At 58.0% G+C, this 18472-nt stretch overlaps 1 protein-coding gene across 4 annotated transcripts; it reads right to left on the reverse strand.

Moving 5' to 3' along the window:
• Positions 1 to 6861: 6861 nt before the first annotated feature.
• Positions 6862 to 15626, reverse strand: PTMA (prothymosin alpha). Of its 4 annotated transcripts, none has more exons than XM_083868459.1 (5): positions 15473 to 15626; positions 11309 to 11380; positions 10546 to 10642; positions 7941 to 8014; positions 6862 to 7494 (listed from the first exon to the last, which is right to left on the reverse strand). In XM_083868459.1, the coding sequence occupies exons 1-5, from the start codon at positions 15515 to 15517 to the stop codon at positions 7447 to 7449; spliced, it is 336 nt and encodes a 111-aa protein (XP_083724585.1). In that variant the 5' UTR covers positions 15518 to 15626; the 3' UTR covers positions 6862 to 7446. The 4 variants fall into 4 exon arrangements, with proteins under 4 accessions (XP_083724585.1, XP_083724588.1, XP_083724586.1 ...); XM_083868462.1 differs by having other exon boundaries at positions 10552 to 10639; positions 15473 to 15625; XM_083868460.1 differs by having other exon boundaries at positions 10546 to 10639; positions 15473 to 15625.
• Positions 15627 to 18472: the final 2846 nt, after the last annotated feature.

The raw sequence follows: 18472 nt of genomic DNA on the forward strand, positions 1-18472 counted from the left end.
TCCCAGCACCTCTGTGCCAGGCAGGGTGAAGAGAAGGGCAGACACCCAGAAGGGGTGACAAGGTGACATAAGCAGGGGACACAGAGCAAGGGGATGAGAAAGTGTAATAGTGCTGGTGTCCTGGTGTCCCCAAAGCCAGGCTGGAAAGGTCTCACATGGCTTTGAATGTGCAAAATGAGAACAGTGACAAGCTGTGGGAAGGGATCACGCTCTCACCTGGTATGGAAGGTGGGCCCCAAGAAACTGCTGGGGATGCTGGAGGAAACCACACGAGTGATGTGAAGACCCTGAGGGTGAGGGACTGACAAAGCTGGAGCCACCTGGCTGATAGAGAAGCAAGTGTTCCAAGGAGAGAGCAGAGGCCCAATTTCCATGGGAGGAGGTGGCAAAACCAGCAGCTGAGGCCAGATACATTTGGCTCAGGAACTGGGAACGTCTGCGCCCCTTGATGTTTCCCGGAATCCTTGCAGGAAATTCCCTGGCACAGAGCAGGAGCACGGGGGAGGTAGTTCCGGCAGCCCCGGGCCAGCAGCCACGCTGTGCCGCCTGTTCATCCCCGTCACCACCAGCCTGGCTGGCTTTCCCGGCAGGTTGGCCTTGGCAGCACGACCCAGGACTCGGGACAGCCACAGCCGGTCCCCACCGCGCTGCCGCGTCTCGGGGGGAGCGCGGGGCTTCCCCATCCCGCAGCACTAGATGGTGCTGCAAGACAGCGCTGCTGCCTGGGCTGCACCGCTCTGGTGCCTGCGGTCACCGCCTGGGCCGGGGCCCCGGGAGAGCCACCGAGGGCCAGCTCGGGCCGGGCCCACAGCAGGCAGGCTGGCGGGTCACCCGGGAGGGGACAGGGCCCCAGCCGTGCCCCAGGAGAGGAGCGTCCCTACCTCTGGGCTGTTCACGCTGTTCCTTGTGCCAGCCCGGAGCTGGGATGAGGCATCACGGCATCTCCACAGGCACCGACACCTCTGTACCTCAGCCCTGCCTTCATCCCAGTTTGGACCATGTTCCTGCCAAGCTGGGAGTGCACAAGTCACTGGAGCCCAAAGCTACAGCAAATACGCCGGTGGGGTTCCCCAGGGCCAAACACAGAGCCCAGTCTTTGCTGGGGACCTGTCAGCCCTGAGGGGTGCCCAAGGCCATCCCATGGAGCTGCAGAGAGTGCAGGGAGCACCAGCTCTAGTCCCTGCTCGGGGACAGGTGTCCCATGCTCATCCCTTCCCATGGCAGAGTCCCACAGTCCCACTCCTCCCTGCTGCTCACTTCCCCAGACGTTGCTCTCCAGAGCTGCAGCCTTGTTCCACAGTCTCTCCCAGGGATGGAGCTTTAGGCTGGGGGTGTCCAGGGAAGCAGCACATCATCACCTTGGGAGCAGGGATAAGGGAGATTAGACCCAAGATGGGAAACCAGCCGGCCCCTACAATCATTGTGGTTTGGTTTAAGCAACATTGGCTCTGCACCCCACACTGCATCATCCCTGCAGGGGCTGCACCCCATGACAGCTGCTCTGAGCCCTCATGTGCCCTTGGGGCTTCACTTGGTAGCGGAGATAACCCAGTGCAGACCCTCCAGCTCCATGCAGGACCACACTCCCTGCTGCTCCAGACAGGGCATTTAGTGCCACATCCCTTCTCTGCCTGTGGATCCAGGGTCTGGCAGTGCCCTGCTGCTGGACAGGGATCAGGTGCCTTGTCCTTGCTATGGGTCATTGTCCTCAATGTGGTGTTTGGGTCACATGCCCACTGAGCACTGGGATCTCCAGCTTTGGGCACAGGCTGCAGCCCCCCTCACACCTCCTGCCCCGAGCCCTGACAGAGGGGTGCTGCTTCCCAGCTCCCTGAGGGAGCAGGGCCAGGAGCCTGCTCTGCCTGCAGTGAAGGAGAGGAACCCAGGGAGATGCCCACAGAGCCCAGGGCAGAGTCAGCTGGAGGACCCACATCCCCACCCAACACCCAGGCAGAGCCCCTCGCCTTCAGGCCTCTCTCTGGGTAGGAAAGGACACATGTAAAGATCCCATCCCTGTGGGTTCTCCAAGGGCAAACCAGGTTGCACTTTCTCAACCCCCAGCTATTCCCTTGCACTGTGCTTTCTTACAAAAGAATGCAGGATCCTCTCCAGGTCCACATCTGCTCTGAAGGACAGCACTGGATGCTTACTCCCAGCTCTCTTCCTGGCCCACACAGGGCACAGCACCGTGGAGTGGCCTCTGAGCCCACCACCCCTCCCTCTGGTGCTCCCAGTCAGCCATGAACAGGAGCCACAGCCCTCAGAAGGGTTTGCAAAGCTGAGGATCTCTCTCAGCCCTTCATTCTGTTCTCCTGCCCTTTGGAGAGGATCAGCTCAGCCAGACAAGATGGAGCAGCCATGGGCACAAGGATGGAGAATTCACAGGGTCTGCACAGGAAGAATTCAGGCACCCCTCTGCTCCCTCTCCAAGGCTCCCAGCCCCAGATGGGAAAAGGATTGAGGTGGTGGCCCCAAGAAGACTTGGCAGTGGGGGTAAACAATCCAGCTGGGTTTCAGAGCTCAAGGACCTTCACTGGGCTGGGGACAGCCAGGTCCCTCAAACTGCAAGTCAGGGCCAGGGACAGAGCTGTCACCACTCACTGAGAGAGACAGGCTGTGGGGACACAGCAGCCAGGGATGAGACAGGAATGAGATGTCCCATGTCTGCTCCTCAGCCTGGGCTGGGGTTTCCTGCCCACACCAGGCAGCTCTTGAGGCAAATGCACAAACATTCCTGGGCCATTTAGGAGGCACATACTTGTTGGGTTGAGCCATGACTAGCCAAGACCCTGGGCTTCCACAGCCCACTCCTGAGGGGTCTCTTCCAATTGGACACCTCACATCCTGAGCCAGGTGGCAGCTGCTCCACCACAGGAGTAGCTCTTCGTGTCTATTTTCAACAGCAAGCACTCAAAATTGCTTCTGTGTTTCTGAGCTTGAGGAATCATGCCTGGAAGGCAGTTTCACTCATCCGTCTCTTAAGTTGATGCCAATTATTTGTCCAGACATAAACTGCACCAGTAACCAACTCCAGCCTGTGTCTTGCTTGCAGTCCAAGCCCTGCATTCCCCACAGGCAGGTTCTCCACCGAGCCCCCAAGGTACTCCAAATTTCATTAAGGTTGTCAAGATGCAACAGGAAGTTTTGGATGAGGCTAACCAAAAGCTACAGCTGGTGCAGGACAACTAACCCACTGCGGGCAGGTCAGGACTGGAGGCAGCTGTGCTGGCCCACGCTCAGTCCAGTTGTCCACAGGCATGGACTCAGCCCCACTGGTTTTGCTGTGCATGCCCTCTGGCAGGACAGCTCCACTGGAGTGATGTGCTTTAGGCCAACCACATGGGAGTTGCTCTCAGTCCACCTGGCTGTTGAGCCACACAAAGGTGGCTTCAGCCAAGGTCCAGACACAGCAGAATCCTTAGGAAGGGTTGCCCTTGGTTCAAGTGGCCACTGGAGCACATTGGCACAGCCTGAGCCCCTCCCAGCACATAACGAGGCTCTCCTGATTCTCCCTCCTCCCGCAGCTCTCCCGATAGTTCATGTGGGAGCTGCCTCATCCATCTTCAGAGCTCAGCACCAGCCCGCACAGCTCACAACAGCTTCATCCACTTGCCTCCACTGTCTCCAGGACCAGTGTGATCAGCAGCTCGAGCAGGATTCGGATCCCTCACAGCACGTGGTGTCTGCAGCCGAGGGGCGGCACTGGCAGTTGTGCTCCACAGGTCACAGCTGAACGTGTGACCTGTGACACAGCTCTGGGTGAGGGCCCCAGCACCACTCTGTGCCTGAAGACACGCGATGGCCACGTGCTCTTCACCTTCCATCCTGTGGCATCAGCCCCTACAGTGCCCAGCTCTGGCCTCCAGGCAGGGCTGAGATCATCTCCTGAACATCCGAGGCAGGTGGGACTCTCTGGGTCCCGTGGGCAGCCCTTGGCACAAGGCCAACTCCTCAGGGAGACCAGGATCTTCACAGGCACCTTCAGTTGGCACGACTCCCCTCTCCTGCTGGGGAGACCGGCTGCTCCTGGTCCCTGTCCCAAGACATTACCCAGGTGAGCAGTCCCTCTGTCATTTCAGATTCACTTGGCCCCTGTGGCACTGGGCACTAAAAAACCACCACACTCCACCTACACACCTCTGCAGCCTTGCAGGTGGGAGCATTTTCCAGAGAAACCACCTTCCAAAGGACTACAACTCCTCCATCCAGGGATGACCCCAACTGCTGGGACAGCCAAGAGCTGAAGGGCCTTTATAGCTCCTGGCAGGGTGTGGCTGCCCCTGATTGGCTGGGACAGATAGCAGCAGCAGCTCCTGATTGGCTTAATGCAGTATGCCTTGTGCTGTGATTGGTGGGCTGCTGCTTCAAGGGGTGAGGAAACAACAGAGACAAGTGGCAGCGCATGGTTGGCTGTGGGGAAGTGCCAGGTGGCAGCATATGATTGGTCAGACTAGAGTGCTGCTGGATTGTGATTGGTGGAAGCAGCATGAGGCAGAAAGGGCCATGTGGCAGCACAGGAGTGGCTGGTTGGCTGAGCCGCCATGTGGGGATTGGCTGGGCTGGGATCCCTGCAAAGGTCCTGCACTGAGCTGTGCCTGGGCCCCAGTGCTGGCACCAGCGACACCAGAGCACCCCCAGGGTCAGAGGGTGTCAGGGGCGGCCAGAGCCACAAGAGGGTGGAGATGGGGGGCAGAAACACCAGGGCATGTGGGGACGAGGGAGTGGGGTTTGCCCTCTCCATCAGCAGTGGCTGCAGGAGCTCACGGCAGCCGGGTGTAGATCAGGAGCTGTAGGGCTGGGGGTCCCTCTGACCTGCCCACACACCCCTGGCTGCTCTCTGCCCTACCCACCATTAGTATGCCCACCTGGGCTTTTACCCCATACCAAAACTGACCCTATGACCCAAGACTGCCACGTTTTTGGGGGGCTGCAGGGCAGACACGTGCTGTGCATGGGGACAGTAAGGCCACCTTACTCCACCCCCTCAGCCCTCACAGCAGCTTTGTGTGTGCAGGGTCCCCACATTTCAGAGACACCTGGATCCACCTCTTGTCTACGCAGCTGCAGAAGCTTATTTGAATAATTTGCCTTGCAAATCTACAAGTACTAGCTTGAGTCTTGCACTGTTGACGCCCATCCCATCAGATCCCATCCCATCATGATGCGGGAGCCACACATGGGGCCGCCGTGGTGAGGACATGGATGTAACCCCCCCAGCACTGCACGACAAAACCCCACCCAGCAGCACGGTGACACTCAGCAGCACCGGTGACACTCAGCAGCACCGTTTGCCACTCCCATGATGTCACATCCCATGGGAGGGCTGGATAACCGAATCTAGTGCTGCCTCCAGCCCTGCCACAAGTTCCCCTCTCACCCAGGAAGGGCTGGATGGGGCCTGGGCATCCAGGCAGTAAATCTGATAAGCCATCAGCCAGCACCACGACTCATTGGATAATTAAGGTGTAAGTACAGAGTAAGTGACCTGGCTGTTCCTGAGGATCAGGAGGGGCTGTGACCTTCACAGCCAGTGCATTAAATGCACATTGGTTCCTCTTTAAAAAAAAAAAAAAAAGAAAAAAAAAAAAGAAAAAAAAAAAAGTAAAATAGGAATCATCTCCCAGCATCTGAACACTGACTGCTGGGATTGCAGCGTGAGAGGAGGAAACGAGACCATCTGGTGAGGCTTTGGCAGAGCCCGGATCAGTAGGGGAAGGGGACTCCCTGGAGCCAGGGCGAGGACTTGGGAGCACAGATACAAAGCAGGTTCTTGCAAACGAACTCCACACACCTGGCAGAGCAGGCTGAGCTTTTCCAAGCTCCAACACCCTGGAGGAAGGAGGAAAAATTAGTTGGAGGAAGGTTAGGAGCAAAGCAGCAGAGGCCTAGGCTAAGTTACAACCTTTTTGGTTTGAGTGCACAGACAAACCTGAGCCCGTCTCCCTGGGGTCCCACCACCAAACCTTGAACTTGGCACCCCAGAAATTGCTGGGTGACCAGTGCAGGCTGGAGCATGCCCCCAGGACCAGTTCTGGCTGAATCCAATCCCTGCTGACCCTGCCTCCTGCCCCATTGCCAGCAATGCTCAAACAAGCCCCAAGGGAGGGAAGGCATTTACACAGCCTGAGCTCTCCCCACCCCAGAACCAGGGGTCAATCACCTCCAGCAGATACTGCAAGGAAGTATTTTGGGGATGGGTTTCTAATCCCAGCTACACAAGCCAAACAATCCCCAACGAATTTGGCTACAGAAACAGGAGAATTGCTGAGCAAACCATACCCAGGCCCCCCACACTGCCTTGTCCATGTTTCTCAGCCTAACCCATCCCTACCTCTTGCCCAGGGCAGCCAGAACATGCAGGATCATGCAGAGGCCATGCTGGTGACACCGGTGTAGCTCTCCATAGGCATACAGCCATGGAAAGACACTGCCTCCCCTACTAGCAGCAGGGGGACAGCAGAGCCCCCAGACCTTCCCCATAAACACCCTGCACCCCTCTCTCTCTTCCCAGCCCAAGTCCAAAGCAAAGAAAAAAAAAAGGAGATAAAGAAGGGAAGAAAGAAATAAAAAACTAAAACAAATGAAAACTAAAACAAAAAGCAGCAGTTGGGAGGCAGCCTTGTTAGGACAACTCAGCAAAATAAAATTCCGGTTTATTGTTGGACAACATTGTTTCACACATACATCAAACAGGCCAAAAAAAAAGAAAAAAAATAAAAATAAACAGCAACTTCATAGACAGAAAAAAAAAGAAAACCTTTTTATCTTTGGCCTTGCCACCTCATACAAACCACGATCTATGGTACAGCTAAAGTACATACACAAAAAAAAGTTACTGGAATGCTCAGAATAAGATTGTAATTTTTTTTTTTTTTGCATTTTTGTCTTTTTTTAATTTTTTTTTTACAAGGTTTTGTTTTATTCTCCTTTGAGATAATGGTTTGGGCCTGGTCACACCACAAGTAAAGTCAGAGATAGGTAACAAGAGAGATATACACTTCAAAGCCCCCCTTTTGGTCAATCCGAGATCACTTAAAAATGGCGGACCTCCTAACAATATGTACAAAAATATAAAATGTAAATAAAAAATACAAACAAATTCTCCTTTAAAGTACTTTTAAGAAAGAAAGCAGGGCCTTGAAGTTTTGGTGCTTGGGAGGGAGGGGGTTTGTGGGGGAAGGGGGGTTTTTCTCTCCCCGCTAACGGGCGAATCATTTCCATGTTCGTTGAGTGGCAGCGCCGCACCGGGGGGGCGGGGACGGGGTTCACTCTACTTGGTGAGGATGACCACGGCGGAGGGGGGAGGAGGGGGCTGTGTGTGGGAAAGGGGGCTGCAACCAGAGTCCCAAGGGGGGACCCAAGGGTGAAGAGGACGCGCTGGCCTTTTTTTGTTGGTTTGTTTTCTTCCTTATTTAAAAAAAAAAAAAAAAAAAAAAAATTTGCTGCCTAGTCATCTTCATCGGTTTTCTGCTTCTTGGGATCGACATCGTCATCCTGGGGGGGAAAGCAAAGCAGTCAGGAGAGAGCATGGGGAGTGGGGCTGTTGGGGGCAGGCAAGTCACCCCGAGGCAGGGATGTTTCAGGTCCCTCTCCTGCCTCAGGTGCAAGGTCTGAGCACCACAGGTGTTTCAACCCCTCAGGCAAAATCCTCTCTTCTCAGGCAGCCCCCGAGTGCCCCCACCCAGGCCTGCCATGAGCATTCCAGGGCACCCCAGCCCGGAGCCAGGGCTCAACTGGGCGGGAGCTGACACCCCCCTAACCAGGCCAGTGTATAGACAGAACTGGGCTGTGTCCCTGGAGAGACATGGGGAGCACACAGGCTGAGCATCCCAGCCCCAGAGCTAAGCCCAGCCCAGCCCCTCTGGCCCTGCTGACACCCTCCCCGCACCCAAGCCCTCTGGGGACATGTGTGGCTCTGAGGGGGGGCCTACTCTTCCCACCTCATCATCCTCAGCTGCCCGTTTGCCTGTGGCTCCCTCAGCTTCGTCGTCGTCATCACCATCCTCTTCCTCACCTGGAGTACAAAGAGAGGAAATGTGAGACCCCCTGGGAGAGTTCCAATACTGCACACCTCCCCCTCTGGGTTTAATCCTGGCTCACACCCCCACACTGCGATGCCACATCCTTATCTCCCCAGGTGGCACAGATCCTGCTCAGAACAACAGGTGATGGGACACAGCAGCTTTCTGGGAATCCCCCAGCTGACCTGACCCACCAAAGGGAAAGTAAGGATTGGCAGCCTTGAGTCTGGTTTATACTGCATTTGTAACAGACAGTGGGATGGCAAAACCACCACCTACCATGAGTGCCGAAATCATGGCAAAAATAGGGGGGGGAGAAAAAAAAAAAAGAGGAAAAAACCTCTTTCTAGTGCCTGCTCTGCCTAACCACTCCAGATTACTTCTGCTTCCCTTCGCAGCTATTAGTCCATCTTTAATGAGTTAAGAGAGCCAGAACGCATTAGTTCTGAGTCAGAACACTTTCTAATTATCAGAACAGCAAACAAATGCTTCCAACTTATCTTACAGCCAGCCAGGAGCATGAGCAGCGAGCTCTGGGCTTTGACCCACTTTAAGCTCAAATAGGCCAGTGGATCAGAACGACTGAGTCAAGACTGAGTCAATCACCTTCGGCCAGTTTTGGGTACTCAGGGGCAAGCCCAGAGGCAGAACAGTTTCCCAGCTGTCGAGGCAAGTCTCTTGTGTAACAGGAGACCCTACTAAAACTTAGAGAGTTAAGGCCAGTAAGCTGGCTTTAAACCACCGCCACAAGCCACACGTATGGACAGCCAGGGGGATTAAGGTCAGCCCATCCTCCCCTCTCCTCCCCTGACGTGTGCCCAGCTGCGGTGTGGCCCATGCAGCAGGAAGGGCCAAGATTAGCTCTCAGCGATGGATCAACACCCCGGCAGCCATCACATGCACTGGGCTGGCCATCAGGTCAGGTGACAGTGCCAAGCTGATTGGGAGCATTTTTAGTTCTTTGAGCTGCTTTAAGCAAAGCAAATAATGAGATGGGATGGAGAGATGTGAGAGGAAAATATACCCTCAAGCTCTCCTCTGCTGTCAAACCCCGGGAGTTTGGCTGCAAGTCTTGTCTAAAAAAGCTGATGCAAGCTGGACTTGCTGCCTTTAAATCTCTCTCCTGCAGTGCTCAGGTGCAGCTCTCAGGCAGGGATCACCCGAGGGCAGCAGGCACGGACAGAGCCCGTGCCAGCGGTCAGAGTCTGTGCCGGATCCCCGCAAGGCACTGGAGTCTCCAGGCACTGTGTGCCAAATCGTGCCTGTGCTCGGTGAGCAAGGAAGAGCAGGGCTGGCACTGCGGGACCGAAGCTCCCCGGGTTTGTCACAGCAGTATCCAAGCAACACTTCCACACACACATGCGCCTGCAGCACACGCATCCTCCGGCTCCTGCCCAAGAGGAGCAGGGAGAGCCAAGTATTCCCCATCTCATCCACCCTAAAGTAGGTTCGGGGGTAAATGGGCTCAGGGCAGCACACAGCCAGTGCTGCATCTTCCCCCAGAGGTTAAAGGGGGTCACAATTCCCAGTTTTTCCTAGAGAACCAGTTCCTACTGAAGGGCACAGCAGGATGCTGAGAGAGTGCTACCCCAAAGGAGGTGGCTTTCCCAACTTACACTCTCTGAATAAGCACTGGTTTAATGGTCATTAAATTTTCAGCCCTGTCCCTATCTCCCAAAACTAGCCATCAGGTTAGTAGGTCAGCACGTAAACCAAAAATTCGCAGGGGATTAACCTAGTAACAGATAATCAGGGGGCCCGAGTTCATCTCAGCATAACAAGAAAGGTTTTCTCCCAGCCTTAACAAGCGATAAAAATAAACAATGTTATTCATCCAAGCAGATCTTGGGAAAAAAATAATAGCAGGGAGGGTGAGAAGTGATTCGGCAAATCACTGCTGCCAAAACCCACTTCCAGGCTGGGTCAGGTCAGGAGGCAGCAGAGGGCAGGGAGACATGGGACACTAGAGACACAGAAGGTTCAAAGCAAGCCTATCTTATCCAGCTGGATGAGCAGGTAAAAGCCACAGGTTCCTCTGCTCATTTCCACACAGCATCCAGCCTGGGACAGAGGGCTGCATGGGCCTCTCAACACGCTGCTCCATGAACAAGGATGGTGACACCCTGTGTGCCTGGGCCAGGGCATGGCCACCCAGGGCTGTCCCTGTGGCACTGGCCAGCAGTGTGTCTGCAGCAGTGGCTGTGCTCACAGGAGTCAAGGGCAGATTTTACTACTCGCACGGAAGGGCTAATGCGCTTATTCAGCGCCGCGGTACGGTGCCGTCTGGCCAGAGGGAGGGAGGAAGGAATCTGCCCTCAACCTGCTGGAAGGGATTCAAGGCTGACTTCACTCCCAGCAGCAGTGGCTTGGGCAAGCAAGGAAGGAGTGAGCCTGGCTGGCGGGAGCCTGTGCCTGCCACCGCGAGGGGGAGATGCTGCTCTCTGCTCGCCTCCGCTTCCCGAGAGCCTGCTTGTCCAGAGCAGGACATGCTGTGGGATGGGGCTGGGGGAACAAACAAAGTTACCATCACCCTCTTCCTCCTCATCCTCTTCTTCACCACCTTCCTCCTCCTCTTCGTCTACTTCATTGTCAGCCTCCTGCTCTCCGTTTTCCTCGTTCTCCTTGGCAAGACAAAACATCACTTAAAAAAATGCACTGGGGAAGGGAGAAGGTGGAAGAGACATTCAGCACTAGTGTGTGTTCCCATCTCTCCTGCTGAAAGCAAAGCCCCAGCCTGCCAGAGCCCTGGGCGCACATCCCGCTTCCCGCCTGCCTCCAGACAGCCCAGGCAGGAAGGATCAAGCCTACAGTAACTTGGGGCTGCAGCTTTGAAACAAAGCTTGCAATGGCTCTCATGACACATTGAAATGTGGCAGTGATTTTCTCCCAGCATGTTAAAAGAGGAAACCAACTAGTTTACTTGTACATGATGTATTTCCCAGGTCAATTGGTTGTAACATTGTAAATCCTAGCGGGTTTCTAAATTTTTTTTCCTCTTTATCCCTGTCTAGGGAAGAGGTGATAGTGGACAGCCTCACATGACTGTCAGGGAGGGAAACCAAGCCCAGCCTTTCTCCTCTGCACACATATGAACAGCCCATAGGCTGGGAGTGCCTGCATAATGAAGTGCCAAAGGCTGGAAGGCTCTGCAGGGCTCAGGGCTGCCATTCACAGGGGTCCCCTCTCAACAGTGCTAGGACAAAGTTGCAGCAAAAGCAAGAAGAGAGGAAAACAAAAACACATTGGTGTACAGACTGCCTCTCCCAGCAGATTGCAGCCATACTCACAGCATTGCCGTTGGCTGGTGCATCTCTGCCATTTTCTGTTTCTTCAACAACTTCCTTCTTCTCTTTTAGATCCTGGAAGGAGCAGAAAAGCAGAGAAGTCACCCCGATTCCAGGTGTCTGGGTCAGAGAAGCTGCAGATCAGGTGTGAAAAACAGTCTGAGAGCAAGAGCAGGAGCTGGTTTCTCTTCACACAGATTTGTTCTGTGATTTGGTCGCCACGTTCTGGCTCCTCCTTGGGAACGGGAAAACATGGGGGCGAATCTCAATCCAAGTCAGCCTTGCCAGAGCAGCCATCTAAAAAAGAGACTGCTCTGTTTCACCTCTGAGCTCCCAAATAGACAGAGCTGGCCGCCTGCATATATGCTCAACAGCAGCAGAGCTGGCTGATTGCCCATCTTAGCACAGACCACGCAAGCTCCTGCAATGCCATGGAGAGCCGGCAGCCCCGTCCAAAGGACAGGCTCCCCGCCCTGGGGCTGCGGGCATCCACGGCTGCTCGGTACCTCCACAGCAGGAACAAATCCCAGGGACTCATTAGCAGAGCCCGTGGTCTCTGCCCTGCCGGGGGAAAATCATACGGCAAACATTACATGCCTGGTCTTTCTCGCAGCAGCAGAGAGGAGGCTCCAGCATCCAGCTCACAGTTTAAAGTGTAACAGGATGGGGTGGGGGAAGAAGTCTATTTTTACACTGCTCCAAGAGCCATGCCTGGCTAGTTCGGTTCAAGCCTCCACTGTGAGCAGAGCAGGAGCTTGTGTGTTTTTGCTATTGATCACTGTCAAAATGTCATGCCAAGTCGCTCAGCAAACAGGCTGAAAGGATCCAACTTTATGTTCCTGCATTAAGAACACTTGGATTTAACGCTGGCATCTCTGCTTGCATCCTCCTCCCCTTCTGTTCCTCCATCAGCTGGAGCGAGATCCTTCAGCACAGCGAGCACTACCCTAGCCAAGGAAAGCAGGGAGGCCCTTCCCCAGGGCGAGCAGCACAGCCACAGCCGGCTTCGGCAGTGACCATGAAGTGTTTAAAAGTTGGTGGAAGCTCCTGCTCCACTGCCGTGGCTCCTTCCCCTTCTGCCGGCCCTTTGCAGCTGTGCCGCCCACGGGCAGTGGGCACTTTCACTCCCAGGAGCCTCTGCCTCGTGGGAACACGGGCAAGGAAGAGCACGGCCCTGGCCCTGCCATCGTGATTACTGCTTCCTATCTGGGAAGGTTTCTACCACCCTGCAGACTGCTCAGAGGAGGCAGCACAGGCGTTTTAGACCACCAGCTTACTTAAATAGGCAGATGCTGTTTCCAGAGGCACCCACAGGCTACCAGTGCACTGAGGAAAGACGTTCTCTGGAAGAAAGCTTTGAGGGGACAACACCTGTTGATTGAACCTCACCTAAGCAAACCAACCCAAGAGCTTGGAGTAAAACAAACACACAAGATCCCTCCTCCTTTTACTGCTGTGCACGGCACTGCCCACTACAACTGCTCACACACTAACCCAGGGCACCTCCTCCACGCTGCCCAGTTTCACACTGTCAGTGGCTTCCACTGCCGTGTTCCCTAGAGACTGATCACAACCATTTGGCCTCTTGTGCATCACTGGGCTACAGCTGCTGCATCACACTAGCCACACGGGCATGAGAGCAACAAAGGAGTTCCCAAGTTAGACACAGAGCAAGTCAAGCAGTCAGAATTTCCACATCTCACTGTGTTCTTTTTAAAACAAGTTGCTCACAAACTGCAAGCAAGTTCCTTCTACCAGCGAAGGAATAACTCACTCTTGGGCATTTTAGCTGGACAGATCTCCAGCCCTGACCTTTCCTGCATCACTGAAAATGCTGGCAGTTTAACCACCATCTCAATGCCAGGTCATGAAGTCTGTGGTAGCAACAGGGTTGCAGAGAGCATCCCAGAGTCTTCCTTTTCCTTTCCCAGTCCAACACAAACAGATGTGCGCAGGAGCGTCCAGACCAAGGGCCAGTGCAGCAGCAGGGCTGCTCTGGCGCCAAGACTGGGATACAGCCTCTAATTATAGGTGTGTCAGGGCTGTTTGTCTACGGAATGAATAGCAGCGGTGTAGAGTCACATACCGCCGGCCCGGAAAGCTCTCCGTTCTCCCCGGCCCTGCTCCCGGTGGGAAGCTGGGGAAATCGGGGCCGGGTACGACAGAGGCGCCGAGGCAGAGCGCGCCTCCCGCCGGCAGGGGGCTCACCCGCGCCGCCACGAGCGCGGCCGCCATTCAAACCGCGCGCCACTCTCCGCGTCCCTGTGATTGGCCGGCGGCCAGCGCGGCGCCCCGCGGGCTGCCGGGAGCTGTAGTCCCGGCGGGGGCGGCGCGGCGGACTCCGGCTCCCAGGCCTGCACGTGGTGGGCGCCCCGCGGCACCGGCCGGGGGCGGCGCCCGGGCGGGGCGGGAACCCCCTCCCCCCCATCCCCGCCTCCCGGGAGCGTTCCGGACGGCGAGGCGGGACGAGAGCGAACGGGCCCGGTGCCTCCGTGCGTCTCGGGGGTGTGGGGGGGTCACCTTGCCGCCGTGCGCGCCTCCGCCCGCTCTGCAGCGCGGACCCTTGTCCGCGCCCAGGAGGGCGAGCCAGAAACGAGGCCCCTTCCTGCACGCGGTAAAGGGCAGGGGAAGGTTAACGGCAAACTTGGCCCCGTTCCCCCGGGGAAGGATGGGGATCGACCCGCCTCGCCGCTTCCCGGCAGCGGGGACCGAGCCCTGGCCCGGCACGGAGGCAGGGCAGGCGGGATGGGGGCATGGCTGCGGGAGCGGGAAACAGAAGTGAAATCGAAATCTGCCAGAAACGGCGTTTTGTTGGTTGTTTTTTATAAACCCTCCTCCCCGTCGAATTTTTTTTTTTTTCCTCCCCTCCAGGCGCGCTTCCCCCGGGAGCGGCGCGATGCGGGTCCGGTGGGGCGGAGGGTGAGGAGGCCGCCGGGCACGTTCCCTGCCGCCTTCCCACGGACCAGCCCGGGTCGCGTCCCCTCGCAACTTTTCCGGCCGCGGCCCCGGGCTCAGCGGGGCGCAGCGCGGCCGCCCGAGGAGCGCAGTCCCCCCGGGGCCGCTCCGCCGCGGCTCGCAGACAAAGGCGTGCGCCGGGAGCCGCAGCGGGGACTCCCGGGAGAGCCTCTCCCGGCTGGTACCGGCGCTCCCCAACCGCTTCCCATCACCTCCAGCAGCGACTCGTAAAGTTATCCCGCTGCGAGGAGCTCGGGCCGGGGCCGGCGCGCTCAGCCCCGCCGCCCCAGCGCACCGGGGCATCTCCCACTGTGGTAGTGCCCCCACTGGGGTAACTCCAAAAATAACAAAAGGCCCCCCGGGACAGCTCCAGAACACCCCCTACTCCCCCTCACCTCCGAGGGCGACTCCGACATAATAACCCCCAATTCGGGGCAGTATTTAAACCACAAATGCCCCCTCCCCTCCCTTCCGGCGGGGGGAAGGGGGGGGGGGCAACACCGAAAAAAACAACTGCCCCCGCCACACTCCAGGGGTAACACCGGCACAGCAGACGCCCCTCCCGCATCAACCGGGTGCAACTCCGAAATAGCAATCACCCGCCCACCCCGCTTTTCGGCAGCAACTCCACAACAGACACGGCCCCCCCCCCCGCCCCCCCCCGGTGCCTGTTCCGGAGCGCTTCCCCCCACACCCCCCCGCAGGGACGGGGCCGAGCGGGACACAAGTTTGACGGGGCTGTCAAGCTCCCACACCGCGGATTGAATGAGCGAGCGCTGCCGGGTGCCGAGGCACTGCCGTGCGTGTCCCCCCCCGGCTCCCCGAGCCCCTCCGCGGCGGGACGGGCAGCCGCTGTCCCCAGGAAAGGCGGGAAGGAGCGGGACGCGGAGCGCCGGGGCTCGGCAGCACCGGCAAAGACGGCGAGCACGTTTCCCGCACACTGTAGACAAAGGAACGGCGCTGGCAGCCCCGCACGGCGAGCGCGGCGGCGCCGGCTCCGCACCGCGCCGCGCCACTCCGCCAACTTCAACGCGAAGGACGGAGGGGGAAGGGGGAGAAACGAGGGGGCGGGTCGGGCAGGGGGGGGAAAAAAAATCGATTAAAAAAAAAAAAACACAGAAAAGAAAAAAAAAAAACAAATCGCTCGGAAAAAAAAATTAACCAGGGGGAAAAAAATCCGTGGAGCAGGGCGCGAGGCGGCGGGTGGCTCACCTTGGCGGAGATCTCAGCGCTGGTGTCCACGGCCGCGTCGGACATGGCGGGGGAGTGCGGGGCTGTGTCGCGCGGGGCTGCGGCGGCGCGGGCGGGCGGGCAGAACAATGCCAAGATGGCTTTGCGCGAGCTAGTGGGAACTCACGCGGCGCCGCCGGTCCTCTTATAGAGCCGGGGGGCGGCGCGCGCGCTGCCCCGCGCCGCGCCCCATTGGCCGCGCGCGCCGCGGCCGCCGGGCGCCCATTGGCCGCGGCGCAAACAATGGGGCACGGCCGCTTAAAGGAGCCGGAGAGCGCCGCCACTGCGGCGATGAGTTGTGCCCGGCCTCGGCGCGGCGGGTGCAGAGCCGAGCGGTGCCACGCCCCCCCCGCGCTACCTCCGCCCCCGCCGCCTCCGCCCCGCCCCTCCCGCCGTGTGAGGCGGCGGGCGGGAGGAAAGGGGGGGGGGGGGGAGGAGGAGGCTCCCGCCGCGCCTGCGGAGGGCGGAGGGGAAATAATAAGAGTTAAAAATAAGAATAATAACAGTAATGCGGGAGAACCGGCGCTACCCTCCCCCACTCCACTCCCACGGGGCCGCCGGCGGTCCCGGGGCATCCCCATCCCTTCGGTACCCCACTAGCCCCCCTCGTTCACCGTGTTTTCGGCGCCCCGCGGAAACTTTGGCCACAACAACCGCGGCCGCCTCTGGGGGGAGTGGGGAGGGGCGGCCCGCCCAGCCTGCCGCGCAGAAATGCGGGATTCCCACCCGTTTGCTTTTTTTACAGTAAAAAAACCCGTACCCAAGCTGCTTCTACTTCCCCCCTATCCCCAGCCTTGTGCAAGTTCAGGGCTTGATGCCCACCAGGAGCTTCCCTATGCTCCCCATTCTCCAGTTTCCCGTTATATACGACTGTGCCCCTCGTACCGCGCCCCCGGGCACCGGGGCCACATCTGTCCCCCCTCACGCCGCGGGGTAACGGGGCACCGACGCAGCGAGTGAGGGGGCTCTGCCGCACTCAAGATGGCGCTGAGAGCCCTTCGTGGGGCAACCACACGGTATTACCATCCCCTGGCAGCCGCTCCACCGCCCACAACGGCCCCAAGGGTGAGACAGCGCCGCGTGCGAACGGCTACCGGTGTGGAAAGCGCGAAGCAAGGGGTAAAAGGGTGAGAAAAACGCCTCTCCAGACGGAGCAGAGCTACTGCCACACTCAACATGGCCGCCGGACCGCGGCAGAACTTGTCCTCGGAGGGCGGGATATAGGGATCGAACGATGTGGATTGGTCAGCAGCGCCAGGCGAACGCTGTACTGACGCTTTGCGACTTCTTATATGCTGAGCCGTCTGTCTGTCTACGGCCAAGTGGTTTTGAAAACCCGGAGGCGGCTCGGTGCGGAACTGTGGAGCGGAATTGGGACCGCTTGGCCGGGGCCGGGGGCACGGGGAGGGGGCCTGCCGCGGGCGGGGGACGCTGATCCCGGCTACTGGGAGCCGCGCTGACCCGGTGTTGTTCCCTCTACGGCTTCAGGAGAGTTGCGGAGGAGCCACGGTAGTCCCCACACCGCCTGGCACCAGGCGTCGCGGCATGAGGCGTCATGGCGCCGGCGTCCCTTGCCCCATCCCCACACGCGCTCGGCGGCTGGACACAGAGACAGGGCCCCGTTTCCAGGACAAAATATCCCTCCCACTCAGCGCAGCAGCGCAGCAAACAGGCTGGCTTGTGCCTGGCTGCACCATGCCGCGCTTTTCTCCTCAACCTCCGCGTCCTGCTCCTCGTGGGAGCAGCCCTGAGGAGGTGGTGCTGTGGGGCCGGGATCAGGGCCGCAGGGCTGTGGCGGGAGCGGGAAGCGCCGGGGCAGCCGAGCCCTCACGGCGGCCGCTGACCCTTGGACTGACCCCCTGCCAGGGCCACTCACCCCCTGCCAGGGCCACTCACCCCCTGCCCTGGCCGTCCCCTGGCCCCAGGGGCTGCCACCCCGCGAGCAACTCTCTCTTTGGATCACAGGCGCTGTCAACACTGCCATGTCCCGCTCACGACGGCCGGGCACTGCTGGCGTTTTGTCAGGAGGGACCTTTTGGGACGATGGATTTCTCGCGTCGGGACCTTTTGGGGATGACGGATTTCTCACGTCGGATGTCCCGCTCTGACCTGGTGGCGGGGCTGGGCGGGAGCAGCAGGGCGAGAGCTTCTCCATGCGCTCAGGGAAGGAGAGGGCTGTGGAAACCGGGATTTCTGGTCGCTGCTGGCTACGCCTCTCGCTTGGAGTGTTCGAGACAAGGGCAGCTGCTATTCCCGGAGACAGGACTCAGTGGGTTTGGGGCAGGTTGCTCGCAGTGCTGGAGGCAGGAGCGCCCTCTGCCACAGCCCAGCCGGGAGCTGGCGGCCCGCGAGTCTCGAAATGTGTCCGAAAGAGGAAAGAAAAAAAAAAAAAAAAACAAAACCAAAAACCACTCAAGCCCAGCCCCCCTCAAAAAAAAAAAAAAAAAAAAAAAAAAAAAAATCACTTCTGCTATAACTTGTCTTTCATGCGTGCCTTCTGCTCAAACTAGGGATGTTCCTTTGGGCTTGGGGTTCCCACGTTTCAGGAAGAGTTAAAAAAAGAAAATGAGATGTGGGATATTTCAGGAAGAAAATTCGGAATCTAGGAATCCTCAAGGGATGGTCACACCAGGATCTCACAGAGGACAGGGGGCGGGAGGGTGGTGGTGGTGGGAGGGTTGGAGAAAAAAAAAAAAAAAAAAGCAACCAAGCCTGCAGTGGAAGCAAAACTGCCTTAAACCACTCCGCGTCGGAAATCCATGTGTAGCCCTTGCCGCCGTCCCTCCGTGCAGTGGGATAAACCGACTGGCGAGTGCCTGTGCGCCTCAGGCAGGGAGAAGTAGCCTGAGCTCGGCGCTTTATACCTCAGCAGTCGAAAAAGAAACAGCAACAGAAACTGTTGCCTGTAAAAGGCAGCTGCTTCTTTACCTCTTCTCCACCCCTCCCGACTGCCGGAGCTGGGGAGCGGCTCCTCAGGGAGCA

This window comes from Zosterops lateralis, assembly GCF_965231275.1.
Source record: "Zosterops lateralis genome assembly, chromosome: 10".
Lineage (NCBI taxonomy): Eukaryota > Metazoa > Chordata > Aves > Passeriformes > Zosteropidae > Zosterops > Zosterops lateralis.